Below are 19,256 nucleotides of genomic sequence, written 5' to 3' on the forward strand. Positions count from 1 at the left end.
CAGGAACTTCTCCCCCTCCCTGATGTGTCACAGTGTCTGAAGCTCGGTCTCAAGCTCTTTAACATGGAGCTTGAGTTCCTCTAGCAGCAAACACTTACCGCAAATGTAATCACCGTGAGCCTCAATGGGGTCCACCAGCTCCCACATTTCGCAACAGTGACACATCACCTGTTCACCCATATCTATGTAATTAATTAAATTTATTATTATTAGTTATAAAGGCCCTCTGCCCCGATGTAGATGATACTATTACACCACTATTCAATAGGACTTACCAACTTAAAGGAATAAAAGAGAAAGAAGAAAACCAACCAACCAGCTGAACTCCAACCTCCTCCTTGAATACTGTCTGTGGGGCCTGTTTGGTTGACTCGTCTCGCTGCTCCGCCTCCGCAGTGCTGTCTAAGCCTGGGATTGGGGAAAACAGAACAAAAAACACACCCTCACCTCCCACTTGCCCGAACTCTCCCTCTTGCCAAACTCTAGCAGCACTCAATGCACAGCACTCCGTGCACAAGCACTAGTCCCGCCCCTTTTATACCCGGATTCTACTTCCGGGTTAAACTCCCCAACAGTTTAATATACACTTAAAAATTAAACACACTTCAAATAATTAACTTTTTAACACACTAAAATTCACAAAATACACTTAAATGACTTTTCTCTCTCTTACCAAACTCTAGCAGCACTCAATGCACAGCACACGGAGTAACCCAGACATTGCAATCTGGTTCAGGTCGCCTGTGAAGAAGGTTTGAGTGCTAATCTTGCATCATTTGACTCGCGTGATGCAGTGAGCTACACCTCAACCGTTCACTGAAATCCAGATCACAAAGCACTTACAGAAACTAGAGTCACTATTCAAACTTTTTTTTAAAAATGCATTTGTTCCAGTTTTACTTACAGGAAGCTACACTCTCAGGTTCAGCAACCTTTGGTGAATTGTGTTCTGTAAGGTGTGCAGGTTCAAGACTTTAGTAAATAGTCTGTAATTTTCAGGGTGACACTTTAAGAATGTAATTTTTAACAAAATGGTTAATTGGTAATTTTTCGGTGAAGAGAAATGTTCTGGCAAGCAACTTGATTTTGAAAGGATTTGATTGAGTGGTTTTGATAGAATTAAACTGTTTAAGTGGCACGAGGGTCGGTAACCAGAGGACACAGATTTAGGAAAATTGGCAAAAGAACCAGAGGGGAGATGAGTTTTTTACGCAGCGAGTTGTTGTGATCTGGAACGCGCTGTCTGAAAGGGCGGTGGAAGCAGATTCAATAACTTTCAAAAGGGAATTGGATAAATACTTGAAAAGGAGAAATGTGCAGGGCTGTGGGGAAAGAGCTGGGAGGAGTGGGACTGATTGGAGAGCTCCTTCAAAGAGCCGGCACAGGCACGATGGGCCGAATGGCGGCCTCCTGTGCTGTGAGATTTTGTGATTCCAGTGTAATTTAGATACCGGCTCCAGACCAGGTGTCCGATTTTGAGGGATGTTTGCTTTGATGGAAGATTTTTAACGTGTTTGTGTGTCTGCATGGTTTAGGATGTTGAAAAAGAGCTGGAGGTGCAGATTGGTATGAAACAAGAGATGGAACTGGCCATGAAAATGCTGGAGAAAGACATCTGTGATAAGCAAGATGTGTTGGTAACATTTAGACAACAGCTGGATGATGTCCAGTCTCTCAACCATGAACTCTCCCAAAAGGTTCAGGTAAGAAAAGGAGCGACACACTTTACTACAACAACTTGCATTTATATAGTGCCTTTAACGTAGTAAAACATCCCAAGGTGCTGCACAGGAGCGATTATCAATAAAAATTTGACACCGAGCCATATAAGGAGAAATTAGGGCAGGTGACCAAAAGCTTGGTCAAAGAGGTAGGTTTTAAGGAGCGTCTTAAAGGAGGAGAGAGAGGCGGAGAGGTTTAGGGAGGGAATTCCAGAGCTTGGGGCCCAGGCAGCTGAAGGCACGGCCGCCAATGGTGGAGCGATTAAAATCAGGGATACGCAAGAGGCCAGAATTGGAGGAGCGCAGAGATCTCGGAGGGGGGGGTGCGGTTGTAGGGCTGGAGGAGGTTAGAGTGGGGGGAGGGGGCGAGGTCACGGAGGGATTTGAAAACAAGGATGAGAATTTTTTTAAATCGATGGGGTTGCAGGACTGGTAGCCAATGTTGGTCAGTGAGCCCAGGGGGTGATGGGTGAACGGGCCTGCGCTGGTGGTATCCTCGGAAACTGTGGAATGAAATGAAACCAGGCACGTAACAACTCGTGGACCAGGCAGCCCGTGTCTATGTTCTTGCAAGCATCTCCCGTCGGTCACTATTTTTGACAAAAGAATTAACCAACCAGTGACTATCTCCTTGAGGGGAGGTCAGCAGAGTCTCTTTTTGTGTAGGGTTGCTCCATAGGAACGGCTAAAATAGGAGGAGGCCATTTAGTTAGATCCTGGCTGATCTGTATCTTAACTCCATCTACCCGCCTTGGTTCCGTATCCCTTAATACCCTTACCCAACAAAAATCTGTCCATCTCCGTTTTGTAATTTTCACTTGACCTGGCAGGGTAGTCATCTCCACAGATAGAAATCTGTGATACTTGGCTCACAGCTAAAAGGTGCGCTGGGGCAGGACAAGAAGCATCTTTCCTCCCCCTCCCCATCTGATATTGATTAGTGAAGCGCTTCCTCTAGGGGAAGCATTGCAGTTTCGTCCTAATTCAAAGTCAGTCTCAACTTGATGATCCACATTTTTTTCCAGCGCAAAATGGGGCTCAACATTTTTGTCTTTCGGATGAGACGTTAAACCGAGGCCCCGTCTGCTCTCTCAGATAGACGTAAAAGATCCCATGGCACTATTTCGAAGAAGAGCAGGAGAGTTCTCCCCGGTGTCCTGGGGCCAATATTTATCCCTCAACCAACATCACTAAAACAGATTATCTGGTCATTATCACATTGCTGTTTGTGGGAGCTTGCTGTGTGCAAATTGGCTGCCGCATTTCCCACATTACAGCAGTGACCACACTTCAAAAAGTACTTCATTGGCTGTAAAGCGCTTTGGGACGTCCTGAGGTCGTGAAAGGCGCTGTAGAAATGCAAGCCTTTCTTTCTTTTGAGGAGGCACTGGACAAGTTTTAACTTGATGACCGTCAGCCAGCCCTCCACCTTTGGCCTTGATGAATGGACATGGTTGTCCTTTCGCTTTTCCCAGTGAACTAAATCCAAACACCACCTCTCGTTACAATACTACACTGGGTTACGTGCACAGCATGGCTAGTATCCAATTTAGTATTTCATTGTTTTCCATTCCTTTTTCTGCTGGTAATAGCAAACACTATTATCCGAGACACACAGTCTAAGAGCAGGGGTGGGGGTTATGCTTGAACTGTATAAAACACTAGTTAGGCCGCAGCTAGAGTACTGCATGCAGTTCTGGTCACCACATTACAGGAAGGATGTGATTGCACTAGAGAGGGTGCAGAGGAGATTTATGAGGATGTTCCCTGGGCTGGGGAATTTTAGCTCTGAGGAAAGATTGGATAGGCTGGGGTTGTTATCTTTGGAACAGAGGAGGCTGAGGGGAGATTTAATTGAGGTGTATAAAATTATGAGGGGCCTGGATAGAGTGGACAGGAAGGACCTATTTCCCTTAGCAGCGAGGTCAATAACCAGGGGGCAGAGATTTAAAGTAATTGGTAGAAGGATTAGAGGGGAGTTGAGAACTTTTTTCACCCAGAGGGTGGTGGGGGTCTGGAACTCACTGCCTGAAAGGGTGGGAGAGGCAGAAACCCTCATCACATTTAAAAAGTACTTGGATATGCACTTGAAGTGCCGTTTAACCTGCAGGGCTACGGACCAAGAGCTGGAAAGTGGGATTAGGGTGGAGAGCTCTTTGTCGGCTGGCACAGACACGATGGGCCGAATGGCCTCCTGTGCTGTAAATTTCGATGATTCTCAGTCACTTCCAGCAGTGTGGTCTCCAGGCCGGGAATAATGATGACACTACACATGCAGCCTTTTTTAAAAAACACTTTGAATTATCAGCAGTCGATCTTGCTGCACTTGTCACAACACGAAGCAGATTTACTGCGTTGAGGAAAACCAGGGCTTGTTTCTTCCTCTCGCAAACGGTGCTTTCTTTTTTAAACGTGTCAGGGCTCCGACAATGTGATCCGGCAGAAAAATGAAATCATTGCTCGCTTGGAGGAGAAGACGAACCAGATGAGCTCGACCATTAAACAGCTGGAGCAAAGGTAAATAACGGCAACGTGCGCATGCAGCCTGCCTTATTGTGGTAGGGCCGTTCGATACGTGCTTTCCAGCACGCACTTTGCACACCAGATCCCCCAACTGACTGGGGTTCGCGCCCTAACTAACGTGCCTGCGTCTAAACATCAGGTTTGGATACGGATGGCAGGAAGGAGTTGGGTGATTTTCCACTATGCAGCGCTAGCTTCAATAATAGCTTGAATAATCCCAGGAGCAATAAGTCACCAGGGCTGGGAATTTATTTGTTGATTTAAAAAAAAAAACAAAAAAAAACAAATGTGCTATTTGGTGCGTAGAATGTTTTTAATACTCACCTACATTTCCCTCTCTGCCACTTTTACTGCCTTGACAGCCCAAACTAAAGAGTGGGCCGATATACCAGCACGAAGGTGAACATAAGATAAGAACATAAGAAATAGGAGCAGGAGTCGGCCATTCGGCCCCTCGAGCCTGCTCCGCTATTCCACAAGATCATGGCTGATCATCGACCTCAACTCCACTTTCCCGCCCGATCCCCATATCCCTCGATTCCCCGAGAGTCCAAAAATCTATCGATCTCAGCCTTGAATATACTCAACGACTGAGCCTCCACAGCCCTCTGGGGTAGAGAATTCCAAAGATTCACCGCCCTCTGAGTGAAGAAATTCCTCCTCATCTCAGTCCTAAATGGCTGACCCCTTATCCTGAGACTGTGACCCCTGGTTCTGGACTCTCCAGCCAGGGGGAAACATCCTCCCTGCATCTACCCTGTCAATCCCCCTCAGAATCTTGTATGTTTCAATGAGATCACCTCTCATTCTTCTAAACTCCAGAGAGTATCGGCCCATTCTACTCAATCTCTCCTCATAGGACAGCCCTCTCAATCCAGGAAGGAGGTATAGATTCACTTGCCCTTATATTTTTATTTTATATATTCCCCACCCCTCCGTCCATCATTTCTGCAGGCAGGGTCCTGGCCTTCACTAGGTGCTTTACCCTGATTGTCCAAACCCATCGTACCTCTTTCTCAGGCTCCGCATGACTGCACATCAATGTTTTATCGGCACTGCCTTATCTGAGAAGTCACTCCTTCAGTTGATGGACCTTCATACCCCCCAGTAGGGGCATATCGTAAAGTATCTATACTCCCGAGACTGACGGGCTCACAGGGGAGTGAGGTTGTGCACATGTTTGATCTTTGAAGTCAACACACAAGAGCTAGGAAAGAGCTGTAACAAAATTGACTGATTACGTTTAACAAACAAGGAGGGATATAAATGAGTAAGCATCCTGTAAATAGCCACAGTCCTTTGTCTAATTTTTATTTAAAATGCTATTGCCACTGCTTAATATTCCAATCCAAGATCCCATGCTAGATTTTTCAATTGTACTGCCACTGGTAGCTCACATAAAATGATCCCGAACAGAAGGAGCCCATTCGGCCCATCGTGCCTGTGCCGGCTCTCTGAAAGAGCTCTCCAATTAGTCCCACTCCCCCCTGCTCTTTTTCCCCCATAGCTCTGCAGATGTTTCTGTCAGTACTGCACTCGCTGTGCTCCTCTTTCACTACATTCTGGTGGTGGAAAACCAAATCTGTAAGCTGAAAACTGTCCATGAACGAGTCCTTATATTTCAAAATGCTGCGGGAATAAAATCAGGTCATCGCGGACTGGCGCGAAGTGGGTCGAACCTGACTGCATTCTGGTCAAATAGGAATAGGAAGATAGAACAGATGAATGCGTGGCTAAAGGGATGGTGCAGGAGGGAGGGCTTTAGTTTCCTGGATCACTGGGTCTGCTTCTGGAAAAGGTGGGACTTGTACAAGTCGGACGGTTTACACCTGAACCAGAGGGGAACCAATATCCTTGCGGGGAGGTTTGCTAGCACTGCTGGGGGGGGTTTAAACTAACTTGGCAGGGGGATGGGGTACAGAGTGGAGCTATAGTAGGGGGTGATTTACAGCCAAATACGGAGGGAAAAACAAGTCAGCTGGGAAGGCAGAGCAAATATGTGAAGGCAAAAGAGAATATGGCAGGGCTGGAAGGCATTTATTTTAATGCAAGGAGTCTTGCAAATAAGGTGGATGAACTGAAGTTGTTGTTGAACACATGGGAGTACGATATTGTTGCTATCACGGAGACATGGTTGAGGGAGGGTCAGGACTGGCAGCTCAATATTCCGGGGTATAGAATCTTCAGGCGAGACAGAGGGGGGTGTAAAAGGGGAGGGGGTGTTGCAATATTAATTAAGGAGTCAATTACTGCTGTAAGGAGGGATGATATATTAGCGGGTTCCTCTAATGAGGCCATATGGGTAGAACTTAAAAACAAAAAGGGGGCAAGCACTTTGCTGGGAGTGTACTATAGGCCCCCAAACAGTCAGGGGGAGATAGAGGAACAGATATGTAGGCAAATCTCAGAAAAGTGCGAAAATAATAGGGTAATAATAGTGGGGGATTTCAACTTCCCCAATATAAATTGGGATAGTCAGAGTGTGAAAGGCTTAGAGGGTGCAGAATTCTTAAAGTGCATCCAGGAGAGCTTTTTGAGCCAACATGTAGAAAGTCCTACAAGAGAGGGGGCGGTACTGGACCTAATTCTGGGGAATGTAGCCGGGCAAGTGGTGGAAGTGTCAGTAGGAGAGCATTTTGGCGACAGTGACCATAATTCGGTGAGATTTAAGGTGGTCATGGAAAAGGACAAAGACGGCCCGGAAATAAGGGTTCTAAATTGGGGGAAGGCCGATTTTAATATGATAAGGCAGGATCTGGCCAAAGTGGACTGGGAGCAGCTACTTATAGGAAAATCCACATCAAAACAGTGGGAGACTTTCAGAAGGGAAATAGAGAGAGTACAACGCCAACATATTCCTGTAAAGGTCAAGGGTGGGACCAACAAGCAAAGGGAACCTTGGATGACAAGGGATATACAAAAATGCATTAGGAATAAAAGGGGGGCTTTTGGCAGTTACTAAAGACGGAAGAAGCCCTAGAGGAGTATAAAAAGTGCAGGGGCGTACTTAAAAAAAGAAATTAGGAGGGCGAGGAGGGGCCATGAAATAACACTGGCGAGCAAAATAAAGGAAAATCCTAAGATGTTTTATAAGTATATTAAGGGCAAGAGGATAACCAGGGAAAGGGTAGGGCCCATTAGGGACCAAAGTGGCAATCTGTGTGTAGAGCCAGATGAGGTAGGCGGGGTTTTAAATGAATTTTTTGCATCTGTGTTCACTATGGAGAAAGACGATGCAGACATAGAAATCGGGCAAGGGGACTGTGACATACTTGAACATATTAGCATCGAGAGGGAGGAGGTGCTAGCGGTTTTAGCAGGCCAAAAAGTGGATAAATCCCCAGGCCCAAACGAGATGTATCCCAGGCTGCTGTGGGAGGCAAAGGAGGAGATTGCAGGGGCTCTGACACAAATTTTCAGAAACTCTCTGGCCACAGGGGATGTACCAGAGGACTGGAGAACAGCTAACGTAGTATCAAGAAGGGTAGCAGGGATAAACCAGGGAATTACAGGCCAGTGAGCCTAACATCTGTGGTAGGGAAATTATTGGAAAAAATTCTGAGGGACAAAATTAGTCTCCACTTGGAGAGGCAAGGATTAATCGGGGATAGTCAGCATGGCTTTGTCAAGGGTAAATCATGTCTGACAAATCTGATTGAATTTTTCGAGGGGGTGACTAGGGGGGTGGATGAGGGAAATGCTGTGGATGTGGTTTACATGGACTTCAGTAAAGCTTTTGACAAAGTCCCGCATAGGAGACTGGTCAAGAAGGTAAGAGCCCATGGGATCCAGGGTGCCTTGGCGCGTTGGATCCTAAACTGGCTGAGTGGCAGGAGGCAGAGGGTGATGGTCGAAGGTTGCTTTTGTGACTGGAAGCCTGTGTCCAGTGGGATACCTCGGGGATCGGTGCTGGGTCCCTTGTTGTTTGTGACCTACATAAATGATTTGGATGAGAATGTAAAAGGTATGATCAGTAAGTTCGCAGATGACACGAAAATTGGTGGGGTGGTAAATTGCGAGGAGGAAAGCCTCAGGCTACAGGACGATATAAACGGGTTGGTCAGATGGGCGGAAAAGTGGCAAATGGAATTTAACCCTGAAAAGTGCGAGGTGATGCATTTTGGACGGACAAATAAGGCAAGGGAATAAACAATGAGTGGTAGGACCCTAGGAAGTTCAGACGGACCTTGGTGTACATGTACATAGATCCCTGAAGGCAGCGGAACAGGTAGATAAGGTGGTTAAAAAGGCATATGGGATACTTGCCTTCATTAGCCGAGGCATAGAATATAAGAGCAGGGAGGTTATGATGGAGCTGTACAAAACGCTAGTTAGGCCACAGCTGGAGTACTGTGTGCAGTTCTGGTCGCCTCACTATAGGAAGGATGTGATTGCTTTGGAGAGGGTGCAGAGAAGATTCACCAGGATGTTACCTGGGATGGAGCGCCTCAGCTATGAAGAAAGACTAAACAGGCTGGGGTTGTTTTCCTTGGAGCAAAGAAGGCTGAGGGGGGACCTGATTGAGGTGTACAAAATGATGAGGGGCATAGATAGGGTAGATAAAGAGGAACTTTTCCCCTTAGTAGGGGGGTCAATAACAAGGGGGCATAGATTCAGGGTAAGGGGCAGGAGATTTAGAGGGGATTTGAGGAGGAACTTCTTCACCCAGAGGGTGGTTGGAATGTGGAACTCAATGCCTGAAAGGGTGGTAGAGGCAGGAACCCTCACAACATTCAAGAAGCATTTGGATGAGCACTTGAAATGCCATTGCATACAAGGCTATGGACCAAATGCTGGAAAATGGGATTAGACTGGACAGGGATGGATGGGCGGCGCAGACACGATGGGCCGAAGGGCCTCTCTCTGTGCTGTAAAACTCTATGACTCTATGAGCACAGTACAGAGGGAGGCTATCAGTCCATTGTATCTATGCTGGCTAGAGGTTTAGCTCTGAGAGTGGTTATGGTATGTGCAGAGTTCTCTGATATGAGATGGGGCTCAACATTTTTGTCTTTTGAGGAGGCACTGAACAAGTTTTATGTTAATGATCGTCAGCCCTCCCTCCACCTTCGGTCTTGATGAATGGACATAGTTGTCCTTTCACTTTTCCCAGTGAAATAAATCCAAACGCCACCTCTCGTTACAATACTACACTGGGTTACGTGCACAGCATGGGCTAGTATCCAATTGAGTATTTCATTGTTTTCCATTTCTTTCTCTGCTGGTAATAGCAAACACTTTCACATTCAGGCGCTCATACACTGGTGTCGATAGACACACTGTGCAAAGTATCAGCCAATGAGGTGGGGCGGGAGTTTTGGCAGGACTCACAGCAAACAGTCTATTTACTCAGCAAATCAAGTCTATTTAAACAATGCACTACACCAAACAGTCTACAGAGTCTATTTAAACAATGCAGTATGCCAAACAGTCTACAGAATCTATTTAAACAGAGTCTCTACGAACTAGAGCAAACCGAACTCATGACCGATACTACAGCAAAATCTCCTGATAACAGCAGGGTGATTTTTTTCTCCAGCAAAATGCTGTGAGTGGAGGATAGTTACACAATACAAATCATGTTCGGAAAATCAATCCCAGTCACTCCCAGCAGTGCGGCCCCCAGGCCCGATTGTCGGGGGAAATTACCCAATCATCTCCATTCCGGCCAGGAATAGTGGTATCGCTCTATGGAGCTCCCCTTTGCTGGACTGAGATATTCATTCCCAGAGGTGTCAAAGTAATCGCGCAGAGCGTTTGAACTCTGGAAATGTAAATGGTGTAGAATAATTTCCCCTTCGCAGTTAGTTCCGTGCTGTTGTTCCTCCTGTCCCCACTCTTTATACCTCTACACTTCTTGCGGGAGAGGGGTGGTTGGGGAGTGGCCGGGGGGGGGCGGGGGGGGGCTGGTGAAGCACTTGGGGACACGAGTGATGATTTAACATATCCAAAACATGCTGTGCAAATATCTGGGGCTCCGAGATGTACCGGAATTGATCATTTAAGATATGAGTGCTTGAGCACGATGGGAAGAAAATCTCAACCTGTTAAGTTCTGACGTAATAATGAAAGTGCTCTTTACTGTTTTTTTTTCCTTTTTCCTGTCTTTTTTATTTTCTTCATCTTCCCTCCTCTTTGGTTTACGCAATGTCTTCTCCTACGTCCTCCCCTCCGACCCTGTCTCTCAAAAAAAAAAAAAAAAACCCAGTGAAAATGATTTGGTGAAACAAGCTAGGAATCTAAACATTGCAGCGGGGAACCTTGTGCAGAAACACTAAGGCGGCGAGAGTGAAGATACCCGACTAGTCTGGCATTGGTTTTATTAACAGGAAACCTTTTAAAAAAAGTTGTGGTTACAGTTTGCAGTGAAGCATTTTTTTTCCAGTTAATTCAACTATCAAAAAGTTGATTTTATTATATTCTAATATTTGAATAATTCATGTTTCAACTGTGGCCCTTTTTTTGGCCAGCATTTACACAGGCTGGTTTATTTATTTACTGGTGTGAGTGATGTGATTTCCCTCAAGAATACTTTGCCTTCTTCGGGAGAAAGATTCCCTTTTTAAAGTAGTTGGTTCGATTTTTTTTTTTTTTTTTTTTTAAAAAGGGGCCCCATTTGGAGACAGTCTTGAGTGTGATCGCGTCACTGGTGTTAGCCTTGGTCAAGTCGCTATGTCATGCATCCTTGGAAGAAATAACCAAGGCTATTGAAATAAATGTGTACAGTGGAATCCTCTTGTTATCATACACCTTTAAAAGAGTCGACCGCTTTTCCCGTCTACAGGATGGAGGAGTTTAAAAAAAAAAAAAATCTATTCGAGCCTTTTTCGACATGGCGTTGCTGTGAGAAATGGATTCCTGGTGTTGGAAGCCTTCGCAGCCTTAAAGTGCAGCGTTGGGCCTTTTTAGCCTTTAGTTTCGGTGGGGTGGTGGTTGAAAGAAAGACTCTCCTTTCTCCAGCGCCTTTCACGACCACAGGACGTCTCCAAGTGCTTTACAGCCAATGAAGTACTTTTTGAAGTGTAGTCACTGTTGTAATGTGGGAAACGTGGCAGCCAGTTTGTGCACAGCAAGCTCCCACAAACAGCAATGTGATAATGACCAGATAATCTGTTTTTCAGTGATAGAAACATAGAAGATAGGAGCAGGAGTAGGCCATTCGGCCCCTCGAGCCCGCTCCGCCATTTAATGAGATCATGGCTGGTCATCCAAATTCAGTACCCTGTCCCTGCCTTCTCCCCATATCCCTTGATCCCTTTAGCCTTAAGAAATATATCTAACTCCTTCTTGAATATATTTATAGAAACATGTTGATTGGGGGATAAACATTGGCCCCAGGACACCAGGGAGAACTCCCCCTGCTCTTCTTCGAAATAGTGCTGTGGGATCTTTCACATCCACCTGAGAGAGCAGACGGGACCTCGGTTTAATGTCTCTTCCGAAAGCCGGCACCTCCGACAGTGCAGCTCTCCCTCAGCACTGCACTGGGAGTGTCAGCCTGTATTTTGTGCTCAACTCTCTGGAGTGGGACTAGAACCCACAACCTTCTGACTCCGAGGCGAGAGTGCTGCCCACTGAGCCACAGCTGACAGAACTAAAGCATAACAGCACCCAACAGTTTGGGTTTGCTGTGGTCTGGGCTTCAGAGACACACACCGATTGAGACCCACTGAATATTTTTTGGAGGATCAACCCCAAACCTCAATTTCCCCTTGTTTTGCTCCTGAGCTAATTGCCCTTGTCCTTTCCCCCCCCCCCCCCCCCCAAATGTTGGTTGAGGGATAAATATTGACCAGGGACATCACTAAAACAGATCATCATTGTCACGTTGCTGTTCGTGGGAGCTTGCTGTGTGCAAATTGACTGCCGCGTTCCCTACATTACAACAGTGACTACACTTTAAAAGGTACTTCATTGGCTGTGAAGCGCTTTGGGAAGTCCCGAGGTTGTGAAAGGCGCTATAGAAATGCACAAACTTTATTTTCTTTTCCCCTGAGGTGGGGGTGGGGGAATGGGTTTGGATGAGGGAAGTAAGGTGCAACGTTACCAATTATCATTGTTCTCTGTTCGTAAAGTGTAAGTTGACGGTAGAATTGCTATATTAGGGATTCTACCAGTAACACAGAATGTAGGGACGGGATGGTTCATTTGAAAGCAGCTTATACAGACAAGTAGAAATGATGGTGGGAGGTGATGGAAGTTTGTAGGAACAAGTTAAATTGAATGAGTTTTTAAGAATGTTGTAAGACGAGGTTGAGGAGGAGTAATTTGCTGGACACGGCAGTTCACGAGCTAGTTTTTCATGGGATTAACACTGGGGTGGTTTATAGAATCAAAGAAATTTATGGCACAGAAGGAGGCTATTTGGCCCGTCCTGTCTGCGCCGTTCACAGCAAGGCCAGGTTTGTAGAATAGTCGGCTGATGGGCGAACGGCAACAATGACATGACCGGCGACAGTTTCACATTGCGCAGAGATTCACATCGAAACCATTTGGCACTTCAGACCTCCGTGGTTGGCTTGTCATTTTAAAACTGGATGATAACGAGCAGATTTCACTGGAGTAATTTTTTTTTTCTTTTACGCAAATGAAAAGCTGTTTTAAGTTTGTAACGTTTCAGACCTCTGAACTCAAACTGGAAAATCCCATTTGCCCAAAATCCACATTTCGGGTAATTATGTTGCCTAAACTTGCTGTGTGACGTACCGTACACGTTCCTGGGTGTTCCGACGCGTTCTCCCTGTTCAAAGTGAACTTGGCGCTGGGCTGATGCTGAAAACGTAACCAGATTTTAACCCACCTACAGCGGGTCCGGAAACCAAGTAGCGTCTGTGGAAATAATTGTGAAGCGTATGGGATTAATCGGTCGTCCAGTCGGAGTCAAACCAATTGTCCGCTAATTAGGAATACGGGAGTTCATCGTGCAACCAATATCTGCTTTCGCACTATGCTGTCGGCAATTATTTTTTAATTTAAAAAAAAGAAAGAGAATTCTAGATTGAATGTGTTCACGCCGAGCATTGCGCTGGAGTTAATTTCGGTGCAACCGTGCGTTTTTGCTGTGGGGGAGGGGAAGAGAAAAAAGATGTCAAAAAAAAAACTGAATTGTTTTGTTAATCAACCATCATTATTGTGAACTGTGTAGTAATAGATCAAAATAAAACACTTGGAAAGCAAATCATCTCTGCCTGGATCCCCTTGCCTTCAGTGAGACAGTCGTTTGTTTTGTTCTGTTTGTTGTTTCGAACCATCGTTGAGTTCTTTTCGTTTTTTTTTGTTTGTTTGTTTGTTTAAACTTGGATCCCCCCTCCCCCCCCCTCCCCCGCTCCCCGACCCACCCTTCCACCATGACTTTTCGTTTTACCACAAATTCATCTGGCTCAAATCCAGATTGCGACAGGTGCAGAACAACTGGCAGTCGGCGGAGAAAGCCAACTGGCTCTTCAAGCAGGAGTTTGGTGATAAGATCGTCAGCTTGCAGCAGGAGGTGGAAGTGCTTACCAAGCAACGGTAGGTGATCTCGTGGTTATATTGTCGAGGGGGGGGGCGGGGGGAATAACGGGCACAGGAACAGGAGGAGTTCATTCAGCCCCTCGAGCCTGTTCTGCCATTCGATGAGATCATGGCTGATCTGCCACCTAACTCCATCTACCCGCCTTTGCCCCATATCTCTTACTACCTTTTGGTTAACAGAAATCTCTGTCTCAGATTTAAAATTAACAATAGTTCTAGCATCAATTGCCATTTGCGGAAGGGAGTTCCAAACTTCTACCACCCTTTCCTTTGTGTGTAGAAGTGTTTCCCAACTTCACTCCTCTAATTTTTAGACTCTGCCCCCTAGTCCTAGACCCCCCCCAACCAGCGCAACTAGTTTCTCTCTCTACCCTATCAGTTCCCCTTGATATCTTGAAAACTTCGATCAGATCACCCTTTAACCTTCTAAATTCCAGGGAATACAACCCTAGTTTGTGTAAAATCTCCTCGTAACTTAACCCTTGAAGTCCGGGTATCATTCTGGTAAACCTACGCCACACTCCCTCCAAGGCCAATATATCCTTCCTACGGTGCGGTGCCCAGAACTGCTCACAGTGCTCCAGGTGTGGTGTAACTAACTTGGTGTAAGTAGATGGATCTTTACGTGGACAAGCCAGTTCAGTTTCTCCGTCGAGTGTTGGACTTGGCACTTGGCTTCAACCACTCCAGGTGGTAGTGATCTCAATAGCATAGATGCATTTAAAGGGAATCTAGATGAGTTCTTTAGAGCAGAGAAGGTTAAGAGGAGATTAGACAGAGGTGTTTAAAGTCATGAAGGGTTTAGATAGAGTAAATAAAGAGAAACTGTTTCCAATGGCTGAAGGGTCGATAACCAGAGGGCACAGATTGAAGGTGATTGGCAAAAGAACCAGAGGCGACAGGAGGAAAAACATTTTTATGCAACGAGTGTTTAGGATTTGGAATGCGCTGCCTGATAGGGCGGTGGAAGCAGATTCAATAGTAGCCTTCGGAAGGGAATTGGATCAATACTTGAAGGAGAAAATTGCAGGGATATGGGGAAAGAGCGGGGGAGTGGGACTGACTGGATTGCTCTTCGAAAGAGCCAGCCCAGACTCGATGGGCCGAATGGCGGCCTCCTGTGCTGTGCCGTTCTATGAAGTACATGAGGGAGAGAGGAATAGAAGGATATGCTGCTAGGGTGAGACGATGCAAGGCGGGAGGAGGCTGGTGTGGAGCATAAACACTGGCACGGATGGGTTGGGCCGAATGGCCTGTTTCTGTGCTGTACATTCGATGTAAATCACCAACCTCAACCAGCATTTGTTCCTTTGTTGAGTCCACCTCTTGTAGCTTGGCCAGTGTGGTAGACAAGAGCGCCATTGGGAAGTAGCAATGTCCAGCATTGTTTAAGCAGGCAGAAGTTATAATATCTGGAGAAGTCTTAAGTCCAACAATTTGGGTAGCGACGGTTATAAATCAGGATTCACGTTTTATGCGTCCAGTCTTTTTTTTTTTACATAGAATTACATAAAATTTTAGCACAGAAACAGGCCATTCGGCCCAACTGGTTCATGCCGGTGTTTATGCTCCACACGAACCTCTTCACCTCTCCATCTCACCCTATCAACCTATCCTATTCCTTTCTCCCTCATGTGTTTATCCAGCTTCCCCTTAAATGTATCGATACTATTCGCCTCCGCCACTCCCTGTGGTAGCGAGTTCCACATTCTCACTGCTCTCTGGGTAAAGAAGTTTCTCCTGAATTCACCGTTGGATTTCTTGGTGACTCTCTTATATTGATGACCTCTAGTTTTGCTCTTCCCAACAAGTGGAAACATTCTCTGTGTCTACTCTATCAAAACCTTTCATAATTTTAAAGACCTCTATCAGGTCACCCCTCAGCCTTCTCTTTTCTAGAGAAAAGCCCCAGCCTGTTCAGCCTTTCCTGATGGTTATAACCTCTCAGTTCTGGTATCATTTATCTTTGGTTTATTTTGTCCAGCCATGGTATTTCTGGGCGGTCAGTCACTTAGAATGGAGCTTTAAAAAAAAAAAAAAAGTTATTGGCCCTGATTTTTATCCCCCATGCCTGACTAGAATGGCGCTTACCGCGTTGGGGGGTTAAAATGGCAGCAGCAGCGCTGCTTTCCATCCTTGCGCCGCACGCCATTTTAACGGGTGCCTTTTGGACAGCGTGTGAGGCCCTCTCCCCAGGCAGGTGAGGGTGGGCCTGGCTGAGATACAGAAGTCGGGACCTGGTGAAATCATTCAGACGCCGACGCTATCTTTTACTTCGGTACCGGGCGCAGAGGCCCAACGCAGGGTGGAGACGGTAAGTGATTTAAAATTTAAAAAATGTTGGTCAAGGTTTCTTTGTGGGCCAGGAGGAGTAGGAGTGCCTCACGGACACCTTGAGCCTCTCCCACCCTGAGCTACCCACCATCCCCAGGACCGTGATCACGTCTGCCCCCTTCTCGCTCTCGCGCTCGCGCGCGCGCGCTCGCTCAACACCCACCCGGAACCCCCAATCCCGATCCGCTTACTTGACTGCTGGGGCCATTCCCGTTGGTCCCCACCTGCGGGCTCTCCACGCGACTGCCCACCAGTCTCTGTCAATCTCACCGGGAACATAGGAACAGGAGGCCATTCAGCCCCTCGAGCCTGTTCCGCCATTCAGTGAGATCATGGCTGATCTGTATCTTAACTCCATCCACCCGCTTTGATTCCGTGGCCCTTAACACCATCACCCAACAAAAATCTCAATCTCAGTTTTGAAATTTTCAATTGACCCCCAGCCTCAACAGCTTTTTGGGGGAGAGAGTTCCAGATTTCCACCACCCTTTGTGTGAATAAGTGCTTCCTGACATCACCCCTGAACGGCCTGGCTCTAAGTTTAAGATATAAAAACAGAGAATGCTGGAAACACTCAGCAGGCCAGGCAGTGTCTGTGGAGAGAGAAACCGAGTTAACGTTTCAGGTCGATGAGCTTTCATCTAATTTTAAAGTTATGGCCCCTTGTTCTGGACTCCCCCTGCCAAAGGAAATAGTTTCTCTCTATCGACCCAATCGAATCCTTTTAAACACCTCGATTTCGATCACCTCCCAACCTTGTCAACTAAAGGGATTATTATAAGACATGTTGATACAAACTAGCCTCGTATTTTAACCCTTTAGCCCCGGTATCATTCTGGTGAATCTGCGGTGCCCAGAACTGAATGCAGTCACTCCAGATGGGCTCTGACCAAGGCTGTGTATAACTGAAGCATCGCTTTCTCCCGTCCATATACCAGCCTTCTTGTGAAGGCCAACATTCCATTAGCCTTTGGGGGGAATTGGAATCCAATTGGAAGCGAGTCCGATTGGTTTACTGGCCCCTCCCTATCTCTGTAATCTCCTCCAGCCCCACAACCCCCCCGAGATATCTGCGCTCCTCTAATTCTGCCCTCTTGAGCATCCCTGATTATAATCGCTCCACCATTGGTGGCCGTGCCTTCTGTTGCCTGGGCCCTAAGCTCTGGAATTCCCTCCCTAAACCTCTCCGCCTCGCTACCTCTCTTTTAAGACGCTCCTTAAAACCTGCCTCTTTGACCAAGCTTTTGGTCACCTGCCCTAATTTATCCTTATGTGGATCAGTGTCAGATTTTTTGTCTTAAAATACTCCTGTGAAACACCTTGGGACGTTTTACTATGTTAAAGGCGCTATATAAATACAAGTTGCTGTTGTTGGCGTGCCGGTGTGGAAGCAACGTTTCTTTTAGGCTGCCGCTTTGTTGATTTTTGTTCTGTATCCCATGCCAACTTAACCCAGTAAACACTTGACGAAAGCTTCGGTTATTGTAAACCAGATAATGGAAACGGTCTCTCCCTCACTGTGCCTGATCACACTCATCTGTCTTCAGCTCCCAGTTGGAAATGGGTTCAAAGGAGCAAAGACCGAATTTTCACGGCGAGCCTCATCGCGCGAACAGCTCAGCACCACAAGTACAGGGGCAGCAGGACGTGGCAGCCATGAAGAAGGTAAATGATAAACCGAGACACTGTACGGGGCTCAAGTATTGACAAAAAAAAAGGAAAACGAAATGAATCTTGACTTCATTGGACCAACAGGTGCTGACTCGCCACCTTTCAAGAGCAGCGTGGAATGAGAGCTGCTCCAAGTTGGGAATTGTCCATCGAATCATAGAGGTTTACGGCACAGAAGGAGGCCATTCGGCCCATCGTGTCCCTGCCGGCCAAAAAAGAGCTCTCCAGCCTAATCCCACTTTCCAGCTCTTGGTCCGTAGCCCTGTAGGTTACGGCGCTTCAAGTGCATATCCAAGTACTTTTTAAATGTGATGAGGGTTTCTGCCTCTCCCACCCTTTCAGGCAGTGAGTTCCAGACCCCCACCACCCTCTGGGTGAAAAAAGTTCTCCTCAACTCCTCTCTAATCCTTCTAACAATTACTTTAAATCTCTGCCCCCTGGTTATTGACCTCTGCTAAGGGAAATAGGTCCTTCCTATCCACTCTATTTAGGCCCCCCGTAAATGTCTGTAAATGTAATTTTGTGTGCAGAGGCAGGAGGGATGGTGGATTATTATTGAAGACCAAGCCTTTAACCTACTCCTTCAGGCTCCGACTCATTAGAAATGTGCTTTTCTCTCGGGGTGTGTGTGTGAACCATTTCTGTCTGTCTGTCTCTAAGGGCAATATTGAAAGCCAACATTTATGACCCATCCCAAGATGACCTGAGATGCTGGTGGTGAGTTTTGTCCTTTAAGAGCTGCACATCTTGTGCTGATGGTGCTCCCATGATTAGGTTGGGAATTCCAGGTTTTCGCCCAGCAACCAGGAATAGGAGGCCCCCCTGGCCAGTCTCCCATCTTCCACTCTCCGTAAACTGGAGCTCATCCAAAACGCTGCTGCCCCGTGTCCTCGCTCGCACCCAGTCCCGTTCACCCTTCAGCCCCTGTGCTCGCTGCCCCGTGTCCTTGCTCGCACCCAGTCCCGTTCACCCTTCAGCCCCTGTGCTCGCTGCCCCGTGTCCTCGCTCGCACCCAGCCCCGTTCACCCTTCAGCCCCTGTGCTCGCTGCCCCGTGTCCTCGCTCGCACCCAGCCCCGTTCACCCTTCAGCCATTGTGCTCGCTGACCTACATCGACTCCCGGTCCAGCCACGCTTCGATTTTTAAAATGTTCATCCTGGTTTTCAAATCCCTCCATGGCCTCGCCCCCTCCCTACCTCTGTAACCTTCTCCAGCCCTACAACCCTCAGATCTCTGCGCTCCTCCAATTCTGGCCTCTTGAGCATCCCTGAATTTAATCGCTCCACCATTGGTGGCCGTGCCTTCAGCTGCCTGGGCCCTAAGCTCTGGAATTCCCTCCCTAAACCTCTCTGCCTCTCTCTTCCTTTAAGACGCTCCTTAAAACCTACCTCTTTGACCAAGCTTTTGGTCACCTGTCCTAATATCTCCCTATGTGACTCGGTGACCAATTTTGTTTGATAATCGCTCCTGTGAAGCACCGTGGGACGTTTTACTA

At 46.8% G+C, this 19,256-nt stretch overlaps 1 protein-coding gene across 7 annotated transcripts in view; it reads left to right on the forward strand.

Moving 5' to 3' along the window:
- rufy3 (RUN and FYVE domain containing 3) overlaps window positions 1-19,256 on the forward strand; it is a 137,616-nt gene that overhangs the window by 93,054 nt on the left and 25,306 nt on the right. For 4 of the 7 annotated variants that reach the window (XM_086006044.1, XM_086006054.1, XM_086006050.1 and 1 more), the window contains 4 exons: window positions 1,536-1,703; window positions 4,141-4,238; window positions 13,635-13,754; window positions 17,639-17,756. In XM_086006044.1, coding sequence (XP_085862170.1) covers window positions 1,536-1,703; window positions 4,141-4,238; window positions 13,635-13,754; window positions 17,639-17,756 — 504 coding nt within the window. The remainder of the gene's footprint in view (window positions 1-1,535; window positions 1,704-4,140; window positions 4,239-13,634; window positions 13,755-17,638; window positions 17,757-19,256) is intronic. The other 3 variants (XM_086006065.1, XM_086006064.1, XM_086006066.1) reach the window with 3 other exon arrangements.

Source organism: Somniosus microcephalus, chromosome 2 (assembly GCF_052327205.1).
Source record: "Somniosus microcephalus isolate GS21.2 chromosome 2, FLI_Smic_1.0, whole genome shotgun sequence".
NCBI classification, from domain to species: domain Eukaryota; kingdom Metazoa; phylum Chordata; class Chondrichthyes; order Squaliformes; family Somniosidae; genus Somniosus; species Somniosus microcephalus.